The sequence below is a fragment of the Petaurus breviceps genome, unplaced genomic scaffold (assembly GCF_028583685.1).
Source record: "Petaurus breviceps papuanus isolate PSGF00001 unplaced genomic scaffold, PetGlider_PUasm1.0 90778, whole genome shotgun sequence".
Classification (NCBI taxonomy): Eukaryota; Metazoa; Chordata; class Mammalia; order Diprotodontia; family Petauridae; genus Petaurus; species Petaurus breviceps.
Genome location: NW_027187343.1, coordinates 5,034,350 through 5,051,622, shown reverse-complemented (window position 1 = coordinate 5,051,622; position 17,273 = coordinate 5,034,350). Strand labels below are relative to the sequence as shown.

At 38.4% G+C, this 17,273-nt stretch overlaps 1 protein-coding gene across 1 annotated transcript in view; it reads left to right on the top strand.

Annotated features, from left to right (window-relative positions):
- The window catches only part of CATSPERE (catsper channel auxiliary subunit epsilon), a 199,715-nt gene that overhangs the window by 69,289 nt on the left and 113,153 nt on the right, over nucleotides 1–17,273 (top strand). Inside the window, exon 6 of the mRNA XM_069069156.1 lies at nucleotides 12,943–12,967. Within this exon, the coding sequence (XP_068925257.1) occupies nucleotides 12,943–12,967 (25 nt within the window). The remainder of the gene's footprint in view (nucleotides 1–12,942; nucleotides 12,968–17,273) is intronic.

Here is a 17,273-nt window from a genome sequence, read left to right as displayed (position 1 = left end):
TTAGGACTGAGATGTTTAATTTGGGGTCATAAACTTCCTTGTCTTTTTAAAAAATATATAATATTTTATTCTTCCCCCAATTACATGTTAAAACAATTTTTTTTTGCTTTTTTTTTTTGGAGGGGGGAAGATAGGGCAATTGGGGTTAAGTGACTTGCCCAAGATCACAGGCTAGTTTTTGTGTTAAGTTTCTGAGGCCGGATTTGAACTCAGGTCCTCCTGACTTCAGGGCCAGTGCTCTATTCACTGCACCACCTAGCTGCCCCGATATTAAACAATTTTAGCATTTTTTTAAAGTTTTGAGTTCCAAATTCTATCCCTCCTTCCCTTCCTCTCCTCACTCCTCCATAAGATGATAAGCAATCAAATATAGGCTATATATGTGCAATCATATAAAACATTTCCATAGGAGTCATTTTATACAAGATTCAAATAAAAGAAAAAAATGAAAGAAAGTGAAAATGGCATGTTTCAGTCTGTATTTAAACAATATCACTAATTTCTCTGGAGGCTGATAGTATGCTTCATCATTAGTCCTTTGGAATTGTCTTCAATCATTGCATTACTGAGAATAGCTAAGTCATTCACAATTCTTCATTATACAATATTGCTGGGGTTTTTTGTCTTTTAAAAAATTTGATAACTTTCAATATAATTAATTTCCTTTAATAATGTATATTTTATTTTATATATTTAAAAACATTATTCTGAAGAGTACAAAGGATTCACCAGATTGACACAAAAAAAAGGATATGAATTCCTGCTTTTAGAATAGAATAGAATCTCCTCCAGTTGCCTTTTAAAGCCCTTCACAACCTAACCCTTAGTGCTCTCCTTCCCATACCTTACAATCCAGGCAAACTGACTTCTTTTCGTCCCTCATGGCCCTCTATCCTGGGTCTCCATATCTTCCCAGTGGCCATCTAGTGTGCCCACAATGCATTCCCTCCTCACCTCTGCCTCAACAGTTAAATCCCCACCATCCTCCCGTTACCTTCTTATAGGGCACTGCTCATCATTTCTTATGGTACAATAATATTCCATTACATTCATATACCATGATGAGGAAAATGACAGGCAAATATTTATGTACAAATAAGATGTATACAGGATAAACTGGAGATAGTCTCAGAGGATAGCAACTAAGATTAAAGAGGACTGAAAAGACTTCTTTCAGTGAACACAGCACCAGCCCTGAAGTCAGGGGTACCTGAATTCAAATCCTGCCTCACACACTTCACACTTACTAGCCATGTGACCTTGGGTGAGTTGCTTAACCCCAGTTGCCCTCCAAAAAGCAAAAAAAAAAAAAGTCAGTCAATGAGCATTTGTTAAGCACCTATTATGTTCCAGGCACTCAGTATTGAGTATATAAGGCACCAAGTACTGAGGATATACAGAAAACAAACAAACAAAAAATTCTTCTAAAAGAGCTTATATCCTTTTTTTAAATTAATTTTTTTGCATGTTGTAAACTTTTTTGTACATGTTGACAATTTTCTTTTTTATATTATTTATTTTTAGTTTTCAACATTCATTTTCAAAAGATTTTGAGTTTCAAATTTTCTCCCCCTCCCTCTCCTCCCTCTCCTCCCTCTACCCCAAGACAGCATGTAATCTGATATACTTATACATTCATATTAAACGTATTTTCACATTAGTAATGTTGTAAAGAAGAATTAGAAATAATGGGAGGAACCAAAGAAGAAATAAAATAAAAAAGGGGGAGCAAATAGTATGTTTCCATCTACATTCAAACTCCAAAGTTCTTTCTCTGGATGTGGATAGCATTTTCTCCATTATTAGTCTTTTGGAGCTGTCTTAGATCCTTGCATTACTGAGGAAAGCTAAGTCTATCAAAGTCAGTCATTGCACAATGTAATTGTTACTGTGTACAGTGTTCTTCTGGTTCTGCTATTTCACTCAGCATCAGTTCATATAAGTCTTTCTAGGTTTATTTATTTATTTTAGTTTTCAACATTCATTTCCACAAGATTTTGAGTTACAAATTTTGTCCCCATCTCCCCTTTACCTCTCGCCCCAAGATGGCAAGCATACTGAATACCCCTTCCCCCAATCTACCCTCTCTTAAATACCCACCATCCCTCCTTACTTTCTTGTAGGGTACTGCTAATCATTTCTTATAGAACAATAGTATTCCATTACATTCATATACCACAATGGGGAAAATGACAGGCAAATAGTAATGTACAAACAGGATGTATGCAGGATAAACTGGAGATAGTCTCAGAGGGTAGCAACTAAGATTAAAGACTTCTTTCAGAAATTAGGACTTTAGCTGAAATATGAATGAAATTGGAGAAACCAGGGGGTGGTGATGAGGACAGAGGGAGTTCCATGTATTAGAGTCAGACAGTGAAAATGCTCCCAATTTGGGGGATAGGGTGTCTGGTGTTAAGAACAACTAAGAGTCTGGGGTCATTGGGGTACATAGAAGAATAGAAAGGAAGGAAGGGACTAGGTTATGGAGGGCTTTAAAAGCCACACTGAGCATTTTATAGTTGGTCCTGATGGTAAGCTGTTGCAGTTATTGAGTAGGTGGGTGTATCAGCAAGCACCCTAGCACATCCAGGATGGCCTACTAGCACAGGTTCTTTTATCTGCTTTTCTAAAGGAAAGAAAGCTTTAAAGGGGTTAACAATCTTGCTTTAAGACAGATAAGTACAGACAAGAAAGAAGTGAGTATCCAAGAAAGATACTCTGACTAGGCTCCAACTGTCAGAACAAAGTAATGCAACCACCTCTATACACCAGCAGACTGGGAAAGCACCAACATCTGAGTAGTCCGAGCTCTTAACAAATGACTACTCAGAGTTCTATCCAGGGAATCTCATGAAGGAACCCCCAAAGTAAAATACCAACCTCCCAGTATATGTAATTAAGCTCAGAGAAAAAGGCATCACAACCCACATGGTTCAGTGCCTAAATAGCTTACTACCAAAAGGTGTGAAAACCTTTCTACAAGCAAGCCTCCCTTTAAGCAAACTCCTCCCTCAATGGGCTCTATGTGACTCAGGATGTATCACAGCTGTGAAAGCAATAAGACATCCATGATTGAAATACCTGTGTACCTTTAGACATGGGAACACAGCTCCTATTCCAAGGGAAAAGGAGACATATGATCACATAGGCCTATTAATGGACAGGGAAGATCTTCCTATTCCATTAACATTACAGTGGGTACCATGGCCAGACTGGCAATTAGGAAGGTCAGTTCAACAAAAAAGTGAAGGATGGATTGTAGTGGGGAGAGACCTGTGGCAGGGTGACTAGCCAGCAGCCAATAAAACAGTCCACCTCTGAGGTGATGAGGGCCTACATCAGTGTGGTGGCAGTGTCAAAGCAAAGAAGGGGGTATTGTAGGAGAGATGCTATGAAGGTAGAAAGAACAGGACTTAATAATTGATTTGATATGGGGGTGAGAGTATGTAGTGTTTCTGGTGTTTCACTGTGGTATAAGAGCAACCCTTGGTTTGTTGTTTTATTTTTGTTTCTCAAAATGGATTTGTAAAAATTATATTTGTTACAGTGCTCACAAATCTTTTATACTAAATAAACAAATATCAATATTACATTTACAAAATCCTTTTTTTTCCCTTAGAATTTCTCAGGTGACCTCCTTATACATTATCCCTTAATGGAAAAAAAAATGCACAATAAAGCAACTATTTAAAAAGCCATGACTTGTGGGGTGGAGTCAAGATGGTGGAGTAGAAACAGGACTTCCGGCTTTCCCCTCCTCCAATTCATGTAAAAAATTACTCTAGACAAAATTTGGAGCTACAGAACCCACAAAATGACACAGAGAAGCTAACCTCCTGCTGAAGACAGTCTTATCAGGCAGGCAGGAATGGGCCAGCACAGTGCTCGGGGATCCAAGCACAGCCCTGCTCTAGCCCAAGGTTTTAGCCTCAAGGTGGCAACAACCAGCAGCCGGCTGGAGGGACTTCAGATCACCAGCAGCTGTGGTGGTTTGCAGAATTATCAACCCATAGATGCTAAGGACAAAGTGAGAGGTCAGTGCAGTGTGGACTTTGGGATCCGGTAGTTCGGGAGTATGGTCCAGCCTTTAGCCCCTGGAGGGAGAAAGCACTTATGTGCCATGGCCATGCAGCCACAGCCACGTGGTAGCTTCAGCTCATGGCCTGCAGATTGTAAGCAACCAGTCTGAGGGGTAATCACTCTTGCTTTAACATGCTTGGATCTGGATTGTGGTTTAGGGTGGAGGTCCTGGGGTGCATGACCAGCTTGCCAGAGTGTGTGGAGGCACAGAGAGGGCACCGAACTAATACCTCCAGCAGCTGCGAAAACCCCAGCCACTGGGAAAAAGCTCCGCTGTCTGGTAGCAGAGTCCTACTGTGGCAAAAAGCTCAAAAGTCAAGTAATTGAGTGGCAACATGAGCAAGCAAAGGAAGCAAAGCAAGCAGATTAATACAACTTTACACTCCTATTTTGGGGACAAAAAGGATCAAAGCATGGAACAGGAGGAAGACAGTGAAGTCAGAACTCCTGCACCACAAGCTTCCTAGAAAAATACGAGCTGCTTGAAGGCCATAGAGGAGCTTAAGAAGGATTTTGAAAACCAAATAAGAGAAATGGAGGGAAAATTGGGAAGAGAAATGAGAATGATGCAAGAAAATTGAATTGAGAGCCAACAACCTGGCTGAAGAAAATAACACCTTAAAAAATAGACTGACTCAAATGGCAAAAGAGGCTCAAAAAGGCAATGAGGAGAAGAATGCCTTAAAAAGCCAAATTTTCCAGATGGTAAAAGAATCTCAAAAGCTCACTAAAGAGAATCATTCCTTCAGAATTAGATTGGAGCAAATGAAAACTAATGACTTTATGAGAAGTCAAGATACTATTAAACAGATCCAAACAAATAAAAATATAGAAGGCAATGTGAAATATCTCATTGGGAAAACCACTGACCTGAAAAATAGATCCAGGAGAGATAATTTAAAAATTATTGGACTACCTGAAAGCCATGATCAAAAAAAGAACCTAGAAATCATCCTCTAAGAAATCCTCAAGGAAAACTGCTCTGATGTTTCAGAACCAGAGGGCAAAATAGAGGTTGAAAGAATCCATAGATCACCTCCTGAAAATGATCCCAAAAAGAAAACTCCTAGGAATATTATAGCCAGGTTCTAAAATTCCCAGGTCAAGGAGAAAATATTATAAGCAGCCAAGAAGAAATTGTGAAGCCACAATGTCAATATTGTGGAAACACAATCAGGATAACCCAGGATCTGGCAGCTTCTACACTGAGGGAATGAAGGGCTTGGAATATGATATTCCAGAAGTCAAAGGACCTGGGATTAATACCAAGAATCACCTACCCAGCAAAACTGAGTATCATGTTTCAGGGGAAAATATGGTTATTCAATGGAAAGGGGGAGTTTCAAGCATTCTTGATGAAAAAACCAGAGTTGAATAGAAAATTTGACATTCAGATACAAGAAACAAAAGAAGCATGAGAAGGTAAACAGAGAAAAAAATCATAAGGAACTTATCAAAGTTGAACTATCTACATTCCTTACATGGAAAAACGATAATTGTAACTTAAAAAGCTTTTCTGAGTATGAGAATAATTGAAGGGAATAGAAATGTGTACACACGCACATACACACACACACACACACACACACACATATATATTTATGTATACATATATATATATCTATATAGGAGGGTATATGGGCATATGAATACATATGTGAGTGTGTGTATATATGTGTACAGGTATACATAGATAGAGGGCACAGGACCAATTTAATAGGAAGTTGGAAGCACCAATTTTTGAAAGGGACAGGATCAAAGTAGAGAATAGAGCAAGTGGGAGGTGGGATAGGATGGAGGGAAATATAGTTAGTCTTTTACAATATATCCACTATGGAAATGTTTTGCATAGCTACACATGTACAACCTATACTGCATTGCTTATCTTCCCAGTAAGGGTGAGTGACAAAGGAGGAAGGGAATGAATTAAAAGTTTTAAAATCAAATGTTTAAATACATGTACATGTATATACATGCATACATATATTATTATTATTATTATTTTACATTTAACTGGGAAATAAGATATACAGGCACTGGGACTTAGAGATCCACCATGCCCTACTGGAAAATCGGAGGGGGGATGGGGGAAGTTATGGGAGAAAGCTGATTGGAGGAGGGGATATCCAGTGGGATCGCTATTTTGGGATGGTGGGTAGAGGAAAAACAGGGGAAAAAATTGTGACTGGAAGTTAATAAAGCATTTGATAAAAAATAAAAATAAAATAAAAGGTCATGACTTAAGAAAACCAACCCTAATTTCTTAAATGAACTCTCTAAGTTTTAAAATTTCAGGGTTGGGTTCCCATATTAACTTGGTACTTCTGCCCTCACTCTAGCCATGTAAAATACTGACACTTAAAAACGAAACAAAACAAAAGCAAGTGAAATAAAAACCCTTTGATTCAATGCTCTTTTATTGAAGAGGGGAAAAAAATCCTAACTAGTTCATGACTCAGAATTTTGGAGTGGCTGGCATGGCTCTCCTTCATTTTACTTTTTGCGGCTTGTATATTGATGCTGATGGAACTGAGCTGGTTGTGCTGCTGCCATAGCCATCCAATGCTGTAAGAATTGCAACTGCAGTTGCCTGGGTGGGATTGCATAAAGTTCCCAGCTCCAGTCACATCAATAACAGCAGCTTGTTAAGCAGATAAGGCCTGGTCTTGACTGGTTGGCCCTGTTCAGAACTCTGTTGTCCTGGTCGCTGAGGACTAGAAGCTGTAGGCTGAGACTGTTGCTGTGGAGAAAAGGGAGACAACTGCTATTGTCAACCCTTGGTTTTCTAAGACCATGTTAGCAGAGTGAAATTTCTGGCAGAATATTTAGGCTTTGAATATGATCCCATCAACAGATTGTATTTTTGTAGTCCAAGCCTAGCTAAGTCTTGAGCAATCTAGCACTGTGTTATCTACAGGGTGATGATTTCTGAAGCTACAGCAAGTAGCTTCCTTTCTGCTAAGTTACTGCTAAGTATGCATTGATGGAGGGAGTGCAGCATGTCAGCAATCAGGATAACCCAGGTTCTGGCAGCTTCTACACTGAGGGATCGAAGTCACCTACCCATCAAAACTGAGTATCATATTTCAAGGGAAAATATGGTCATTCAGTGGAATAGAGGACTTTCAAGCATTCTTGCTGAAAAAACCACAGTTGAATAGAAAATTTGACATTCAGATTCAAGAAGCAAAAGAAGCATGAGGAGGTAAACGGGGAAAAGAAATCATAAGGAACTTATCCAAGTTGAACTATTAACACTCCTACATGGGAAAACAATAATTATAACTAATGAAACTTTTCTCAGTAGTTGAAGGGGATATAAATATATATATATACATATATATAAATGTATGTATGTATACATGTCCATGTATGAGGGTATATGGGCATATGAATACATATGTGAATGTGTGTATATATGTTTACAGATATACATAAAGGGCACAGGACCAATTTAACAGGAAGGGATGCTACTTAAAAGGTGAAATTAAGAGGTGAGAGAGGAATATAATGAGAGGAGATGGGGAGAGAGAATGGGGTAAGCTATCTCATATAGAAGAGGCAAGGAAAAATGGTTACAATGGAGGGGAAGAATAGGAGGGCAAAAGGGAATGGGTCAACCTTATTCCCATTGAATTTGGCTTGAGGAGGGAATGAAATACACACTAAATAGGGTACCTCACCCTCCAGGAGCCTAAGAGGGGAAGGGGATGAGAGGGGGGATGATGGAAGGGAGGGCAGGCTGAGGGGGAGGGAAGCTGGAAGCACCCATTTTTAAAAAATGCTTTATTAACTTCCCATCTACATCATCTGTTTCTGCCAGATTTTGAGCTACAAATTTTCTCCCTGCTTTTCCCCCGCCCACTGCCCCAAAATAGCAGTCCCACAGGATATCTCCTCCTCCAATCTGCTCCCTCCCATATCCTCTCCCACACCCCTTTTGACTTTTCCAGTGGGTCTCTATGCCCCAGTGCCTGCATATCTCATTTCCCAATTACATGTAAAATGGTATTAATAATAGTATATACATATATATACACACACACATATATACATATATATATATATATATATATATTTGAATATTTGATTTTAAAACTTTCAATTCCAGACCCACTCCCTTCCCTCCCTGTCACCCACCCCCACTGGGAAGACAAGCAGTTCAGTATATATAGGTTGTACATATGTGGCTAATGCAAAACAATGACATAGTAGATATATTGTTAAAAGACTGAATACATTTTCCTCCCTCCCATCCCATCTCCCACTTGCTCCACTCTCCACCTTGATCCCATCCCTTTTCAAAAGTGGGTGATTCCAACCTCCCTTCCCCCCAGCCTGCCCTCCCCTCCATCATTCCCCCTCTTATTCCCTTCACCCCCTTGTAGCAGCAAGCACCCCAGGCGTCCTCAGGGTTTGCTGCCAACACAGGTTCCTGGATCTGCTTTGACAAAGGAAAGCAACTCAAAATGAGTTAACAAGCTTACTTTAATCAGTCAGACCATATATCGTTTACCTTGTTCAGAGGAAAAAGGTCAGCACCCCGAACTTCAAAGTATACAGGCAGAATTATCAAGACAGAAACAGATCAAGTAGACAGCTTTCCAAACTGTTTAGCCATTACATCCATACCCAATCAACATCTGGGTTTCAACATCTGGGTTTTTCAAAGCCGGGGGGGCTCCAGACAACAGCTTCCCAGAATCCATATCAAATCACAGAACACTTCTCAAAGTGAGCCCCCAAAACAAAGCCTCACATCAGGGCTTATATAGCCTTCTCCTGGCTCAGAGAATGTAACAACCTTATTGACCCACTGGCCAATCAAAAAGTATCTACTGAAAAACAAGCCTCCCACCCCAGGCTTCAGGTGCACTTTAGCCTAGGGGCAGGGAAGATCTTCCAAATTTGCATTCCCATTACACCCCTACTCTCCAGGAGGGTGAGACACCCCACCCAGTGTGCACTTCACTCCCTCCTCAAGCCAAACTCAATAGGAACAAGGTTGACCCACTCCCCCCTGCCCTCCCACTCCTCCCCTCCACTGAAACCATTTTCCCTTGCCTCTTCTGTATGAAATAGTTTACCCCAATCTGTCTCTCCCCATTTCCTCTCATTATATTCCTCTCACCTCTTAATTTCACCTTTTAAGTATCATCCCTTCCTGTTAAATTGGTCCTGTGCCCTCTATCTATGTATACCTGTAAAACATATATACACACATTCACATATGTATTCATATGCCCATATACCCTCATATATAGACATTATATATATATATATATATATATATATATATATATATATATATATATATATATATGTCTTCAACTACTGAGAAAAGTTTCATAAGTTACAATTATTGTTTTTCCATGTAGGAATGTTAATAGTTCTACTTGGATAAGTTCCTTATGATTTCTTTTCCCTGTTTACCTTCTCATGCTTCTCTTGCTTCTTGTGTCTCAATGTCAAATTTTCTATTCAACTCTGGTTTTTTCAGCAAGAATGCTTGAAAGTCCTCTATTCCACTTAATGACCATATTTTCCCCTGAAACATGATACTCAGTTTTGCTGGGTAGGTGACTCTTGGTTTTAATCCCAGCTCCTTTGACCTCTGGAACATCATATTCCAAGCCCTTCGATCCCTCAGTGTAGAAGCTGCCAGATCCTGGGTTATCCTGATTGTGTTTCCACAATATTCAAATTGTTTCTTCCTGCTGATTGTAATATTCTCTCCTTAATCTGGGAATTCTGGAACCTAGCTATAATATTCTTAGGAGTTTTCTTTTTGGGATCTTTTTCAGAAGGTGATAGGTGGATTCTTTCAACCTCTATTTTGCCCTCTGGTACTAAAACATCAGGACAGTTTTCTTTGAGAACTTCCTGGAGGATGATTTCTAGGTTTTTTTTATCATGGCTTTCAGGTAGTCCAATAATTTTTAAATTATCTCTCCTGTATCTATTTTCCAGGTCAGTGGTTTTTCTCATGAGATAGTTCATATTGCCTTCTATTCTTTCATTTGTTTGGATCTGTTTAACAGGATCTTGATTTCTCATGAAGTCATTAGCTTACATTTGCTCCAGTCTAATTCTGAAGCCATGATTCTCCTCATTGAGCTTTTAAGATTCTTTTTCCATCTGGCAAATTCGGCTTTTTAAGGCATTCTTCTCCTCATTGCCTTTTTGAGCCTCTTTTGCCATTTGAGTCAGTCTGTTTTTAAGGTATTATTTTCTTCAGTCAGGCTGTTGACTCTCATTTCATAATTTTCTTGCATTTTTCTCATTTCTCTTCCCAATTTTTCCTCCACTTCTCTTATCTGCTTCTTAAGGTCCTCTGTGGCCTGTAACCAGCTTGTATTTTCCTTTGAAGCTTTTGGTGCAGGAGTTCTGATTTCACTGTTTTCCTCCTGTTCCATGCTTTGCTCCTTTTTGTCCCCAAAATAGGAGTGTAATGTTAGAGTCTTCTGTTTGCTTTGTTTCCTTTGCCTGGTCATGTTGCCACTCAATTACTTGACTTTTGGGCTTTTTGCCACAGTAGGACTCTGCCACCAGACAGGGGAGCTTTCATCCCAAATGCTGGGGTTTTCTCAGTTGCCAGAGGTATTAGATGGGTGCTCTCTCTGAGGTCTCCACACACTCCGGCAAACTGAACACACACCCCAGGACCTCCACCCTAGACTGCAATCCAGATCCAATCAGGTTAAAGCAAGAGCGATTACCCCTCAGACTTGTGCTTGGGCCCCCTACACTGCAGGCCAGGAGCTGAAGCTGCCACGTGGCACTGGCTGGCTGTGCCGGCACCTCAGCGGCAAAAGCCACGCACTCCCACTTACTGGTCCCAAAGTCTAGACTGTACTGACCTCTCACCTTGTCCCTCAAATCCATGTGTTGATAAATCTGGAAACACCACAGCCTCTGCCGACCTGGAGTCCCCCCAGCTGGCAGCTATTCAGGCCTGCCCTGGGGCCAAAGCCCCGGTGTGGGGCTGGGCCCGGCCCCCAGAGCGCTGCGCTGGATTCCCACCAGCCCACCAGGCTGTCCTCAGTGGGAGGCAAGCCTCTCTGTGTCATTCCATGGGTTCTGCAACTCCAAAGTTTCTTTAGAGTCCCCTTTTCACACAGATTGGGGAAGGTGGAAGCTGGAGCCAAGGGAAGGTCATGCTTCTACTCCGCCATCTTGGCTCCACCCTCCGGAAGCACCCACTTTTGAAAAGGGATGGGATCAAAGCAGAGAATAGAACAAGAGGGAGGTGGGATAGGAGGGAGGGAAATATAGTCAGTCTTTTACAATATATCTACTATGTTATTGTTTTGCATTAGCCACACACTATGTACAACCTATACTAAACTGCTTATCTTCCCAGTAAGGGTGGGTGACAAGGGAGGAAGGGAATGAATCTGAAATTCAAAGTTTTCAAATCAAATATTCAAATACATATACTATTATTAATACTATTTTACATGTAATTGGGAAATAAGATATACAGGCACTGGGGCAAAGAGATCCACTGGAAAAGTCAAAAGGGGTATGGGAGAAAATATAGGAGAGAGAAGATTGGAGGAGGGGATATCCTGTGGGACTGCTATTTTGGGGCAGTGGGTAGGGGAAAAACAGGGAGAAAATTTGTAACTCAAAATCTGGCAGAAATGAGTGATGTGAATCAGAAGTTAATAAAGCATTTGAAAAAATAAAAGGCAATAAATATTTCTCTAAATTTTATTTTTCATTTGTAGTCTATTTACCTAAGAAAAGCCATCTAGTCTTCCATCTAACCCACCTAAAACAGGGATGTTTGTAAGGGTTTTTGGTAATTTTTTTTAGACCAGAGAAATATTTAATAATATTACTAGAGAAATTTAAAAGGAGATTTTTAATGTTTCCACACAAAGTAACTTACTTTTTTAACATTGCTTTTCTTTTAAAAATTTTTATTGATATATTTTATTGTTAAATAACCTTTATTTCTGAATATATCCCTTTTACGTAATCCACCCAGTGAGTCATTCTTTGTAGCAAAGAATGCAAAAAAAAAGGAAAAAATAGTCCAGCAAAAAAAAAAAGGGGAAAAAAAGCCCATCATTTCAACAATAGCTCATAGTATAGTCCCATTGCTGTGCTGTCCTCTCTGTCAAAAAGGGAAGGAGGTATAACTATTTTAAAAGAGACAACATTAATTTGGATATGTAATTTCTGGCTTACTGTTAAAAATGAACTGTGATCATACCTCCTATATGAAATGATGAGAGAGAAATTGCAAGGCAAAACATAAGTAGGTATCTCATAGTGTCGTGTGTGTGTGTGTGTGTGTGTGTGTGTGTGTAAGGAAATTCAAAACTAGAAAAAGATCACTGTAGTTGGGTTATTTTGGAAGACTATGGAAAATACAAATTTTAACTTGAACCTTTTTAGAAAGGTTTAGATTTTGGATTGATAAAGGAAGGGAAAAGGAATTTAAGTCAGGGGAAAAAACATCTTGAATCAAAGTGCTGAGGTGCTGGCCATTTGTAGGAGCCAGCAAGGAGTAGTCTGACTAGAGATAACTGGCCGTTTTATGAAACAGCGAAAGATGAAATTGACAGGTAAATGAGACCAATGAATGTAAATCATCAAAAGCCAAATGAGGGGTATTAATGTAACCTGATGAATCATACAGAGTTACTCTAAGATTTTTAAGAAACAATGTGCTAAAAATAAATAAATAAGAAACTGTGCTGAAAAGTTTTAAGGAGATTAATCTGGCAATGAATAATTACTGACATTAAAGGACTTTATGATATTTTGCATATATAATTAAAAGTAGATACATAACAATTATAGTTTTATTTATTGTTTACTTAAACATGTTTAATTTTTTTCCAGTGAAATGAAACACAGACTCTCAAAGGTAAAATTAATTTTTATATTCTATATATCTTTTAAAGAAATTTCTTACTTCTTATGTTTCTAATGCTCTAGAATTTACAACTCTGATGTTTACTTTATTGGGAGGAAGATGCAAAAGCAGTGACACAAAAATGAGATGTCAGAACTCAGGAAAAATGGAGATTCTGCTTAAAAAATTTTTGATTATATAGTCAAAATATTTTCTGTTGCTCTCAATAGTAACTTAATAAAATACCAGGCAATAGGACTTGGAATTCTGATTTTTTTTTTCTTTAGTAATATTAAGATATTTGACAATGAGGGTCCTTTCCACACCCTCTAAAATGTCCCTTGTCTGGTTAACTCATATGCTTCCAAAAGGAGTTGCAAAGACTACCACAAAGGGGATTGGGATGTAGAGGGTATGGAGAAGCAAGGCTGTTTACTGCTAGTGAAGGAGATATTGAGTGATGAGATCTATTTCAGTTCATGGTGTGAATCTAAGATTTAAGTTTAACTACCATGAAAAGAGGCCATTAGATCTATTTAAGCAATGTTTTTAGGGACCTATGAAATAAATACAAATGCCCTGGAACTTTTTTTTTGTGTAGTTTATTTTTTATTTTTTTGTTTACATCATTAATTTCCTCAAGATTTTAAGTTACAAATTTTCTCCCCATTTTTCTCTACCCATCACCCCAAAATAGCGATCCCACTGAATATCCCCTCCCCCAATCTATTTTTTCCTATATCTTCCCCCATCCCCCCTCCTACTTTCCAGGAGGGCATGGTGGATCTCTATGCCCCAGTGCCTGTACATCTTATTTCCCAGTTACATGCAAAATAATAATAATAATATATTTTTTAAACATTAGATTTTAAACCTTTGAATTCCAGATTCTTTCCCTACCTCCCTCATCATCCATCCTTACTGGGAAGATAAGCAATTCAATATAGGTTGTACATGTGTAGCTATGCAAAAGATTTCCATGGTGGATATATTGTGAAAGACTGACTATATTTCCCTCCATCCCATCCCACCCCCCACTTGTTCTGTTCTCTACTGTGATCCTGTCCCTTTTCAAAAGTGGGTGCTTCCAACTTCCCTCCCCCCCAGCCTGCCCTCCCTTCCATCATCCCCCCTCTCATTCCCTTAACCCCTACACTCCTGTAGGGTGAGATACCCTAGTGTGTATGTCATTCCCTCCCTAAGCCAAATTCATTGAGAATAAGGTTGACTCATTCCTTTTTGCCTTCCTGTTCTTCCCCTCCATTGTAACCATTTTCCCTTGCCTCTTCTATATGAGATAATTTACCCCATTCTATCCCTCCCTATCTCTTCTCATTATATTCTTCTCTCACCTCTCAGTTTCACCTTTTAAGTATCATCCCTTCCTATTCAACTGGTCCTGTGCCCTCTGTCTATGTATACCTATATATACACATACTCACATAATGTATTCATATGCCATATACCCTCCTATATAGACATATATATTTATGTATACACACACATATATAATACATTTTTATTCCCTTCAACTATTCTCATACTGAGAAAAGTTTCATAAGTTACAATTATCATTTTTCCATGTAGAAATATAAGTAGTTCAACTTTAATAAGTTCCTTATGATTTCTTTTCCCTGTTTACCTTCTCATGCTTCTCTTGATTCTTGTATCTAAGTGTCAGATTTTCTATTCAACTGTTTTTTTAATCAAGAATGCTTGAAAGTCCTCTATTCTGTTGAATGATCATATTTTCCCCTGAAACATGATACTCAGTTTTGCTGGGTAGGTGATTCTTGGTTTTAATCCCAGCTCCTTTGACCTCCAGAATATCATATTCCAAGCCCTTTGATCCCTCAGTGTAGAAGCTCACAGATCCTGTGTTATCCTGATTGTGTTTCCACAATATTGAAATTGTTTCTTCCTGGCTGCTTGTAGTATTCTCTCCTTGATCTGGGAACTCTGGAACCTGGCTATAATATTCCTAGGAGTTTTCTTTTGGGGATCTTTTTCAGGAGGTGATCGGTGGATTCTTTCAACCTCTATTTTACCCTCTGGTTCTAAAACATCAGGGCAATTTTCTTTGAGAATTTCTTGGAGGATGATTTCTAGGTTCTTTTTTTGATCATGGCTTTCAGGTAGTCCAATAATTTTTAAATTATCTCTCCTCAATCAGCCAGGCTGTCCTCAGCGGGAGGTTAGCTTCTCTGTGTCATTTTGTGGGTTCTGTAGTTCCAAAGTTTGTTTAGAGTCACCTTCTACATGAATTGGAGGAGGTAGAAGTGGGAGCCCTGTGGAAGTCCTGGTTCTACTCCGCCATCTTGACTCCACCCTCCCTGGATCTTTTTTAAATTAAAATTTTCGTTATTTTTATCAACTTAATCATCAGCACTCATGAACATTTCAGTATATAAAGGATAAAAAAATTATATATGAAACCATGTACTTCTGTTATGTGATTATTTTTTAAAGTATGTATTAAATTTAATAAGATTGCATTGTTTGAGTCCTCCTCTGAACTTTTTGTTTGTTTGTTTGTTTTCCTTTTTTGCATCCATTCCAACCTTCCTTCTTCTTGCATGACAGTGAAAATGTCCCATACCAGCTTAAATATAATGGTCATTCCCCTTTGCTCTCTTAAATTCCTCCAAATGATTCAGATACCTTATTTTAATGCTTAAGCATTCATCTATGCTCCCTAATCTAAATTATTTAATCTCAGATCACAACCTTTTTACTTTAAAATACACTTTCCACAAATCTCTACCTACTAAGTAACATTTAATTAAAAGTAATAGAAACCATCCATTAAAAATAATTGTCCTTGCCCCAAAGAAGGATGTACTTATATATGAAGTTGCAAACTCAGTAAGCATTTACAACAGGAGTTTTCATTTTTCAGTAATGCATTCTTGTGTGTTGTTAAATTTTTTTCAAATTTTTCCCCAGTTATATTTACTTTTTTTTTTGGAGGGCAATTGGGGTTAAGTTACTTGCCCAAAATCACACGGCTAGTAAGTATGTCAAATGTCTGAGGCCGGATTTGAACTCAGGTCCTCCTGACTCCAGGGCTGGTGCTCTATTCACTGCGCCAACTAGCCGCCCCAACCCAGTTATATTTAAAAACACTTTTTAACATTCATTTTAAAAACTTTTCAGTCTAAATTTTCTACCTTCCTCGTTCCCCTCCCCCACAATGAGAAAGCAAGCAATTTAATGTAGATTATACATCATGAGTAGTCTTGCAAAACACATTTCCATTGTTAGTCATGTTGCGAAAGAAAACACAGAGCAAAAACAATAAAAAAAAAAAACAAAAGAAAAAACAAGAAAAATAAAGTTTTAAAAAGTATGCTTCAGTCTGCATTCAAATTCCATTAGTTCTTTCTCTAGAGGTGGATAGCATTTTTCATCATAAGTCCTCTGAAATTGTCTTGATTCATTATATTGCTGAGAATAGCTAAATCATTTGCAGTTGATTATTATACAATATTGCTGTTACTGTGTATGATGTTCTCCTGGTTCTGCTCACTTCACTTTATGTAAGTGAAGTCTTTCTAGGTTTTTCTGAAACCATCCTGCTCATCATTTCTTTTGGCATAATAGTATTTCATCACAATCATATACCACAACTTGTTTAGTCATTTCCTAATTGATGGACATCCCCTCAGTTTCCAATTCTTTACCACTGCAAAAACTGCTGCTAGAAATCTTTTTGTACACATAGACCCTTTTCCTTTTATTTTTTAAATCTCTTTGAGATATAGACCTAGTAGTGGTGGGTCAAAGGTCATAGTTTTATAACCCCTTGAGCAAGTTCCAAATTTCTCTGCAGAATGACTAGATCAATTCACAAGTCTACCAACAGTACATTATTGTCCCAACTTTTCTGCATCCCTTCCAACATTTGTCATTTTACTTTTCTGTCATATTAGCCAATCTGATAGGTGTGAAGTCAGAGTTGTTTTAATCTATTCCACTAATCCACCACTATTTCTTAGCCAGTACCAGATTGTTTTAATGATTACTGTTTTGTAATAAAGTTTGAGAGCTAGTATGGCTAGGCCACCTTCCTTTACTCTAGTCATATATTATTAAGAATTTTTTCTAGACATATTCTGTTACAAAAGAATCTACAAATACATACACTAACTTCAGGTAACTAACCTTATGTGTTCCACCTGTTCCAATTGCTTTTAAACTGGCAAAATATTTTATTTTGCACATTTCTTTCCCATATGTTATCCTTTTCCAATGCAGCATTCAATGGGCTTTTGCTTCAGGCAATTAGATCTTACTTTGTTGCTTCCATGTGGCATGG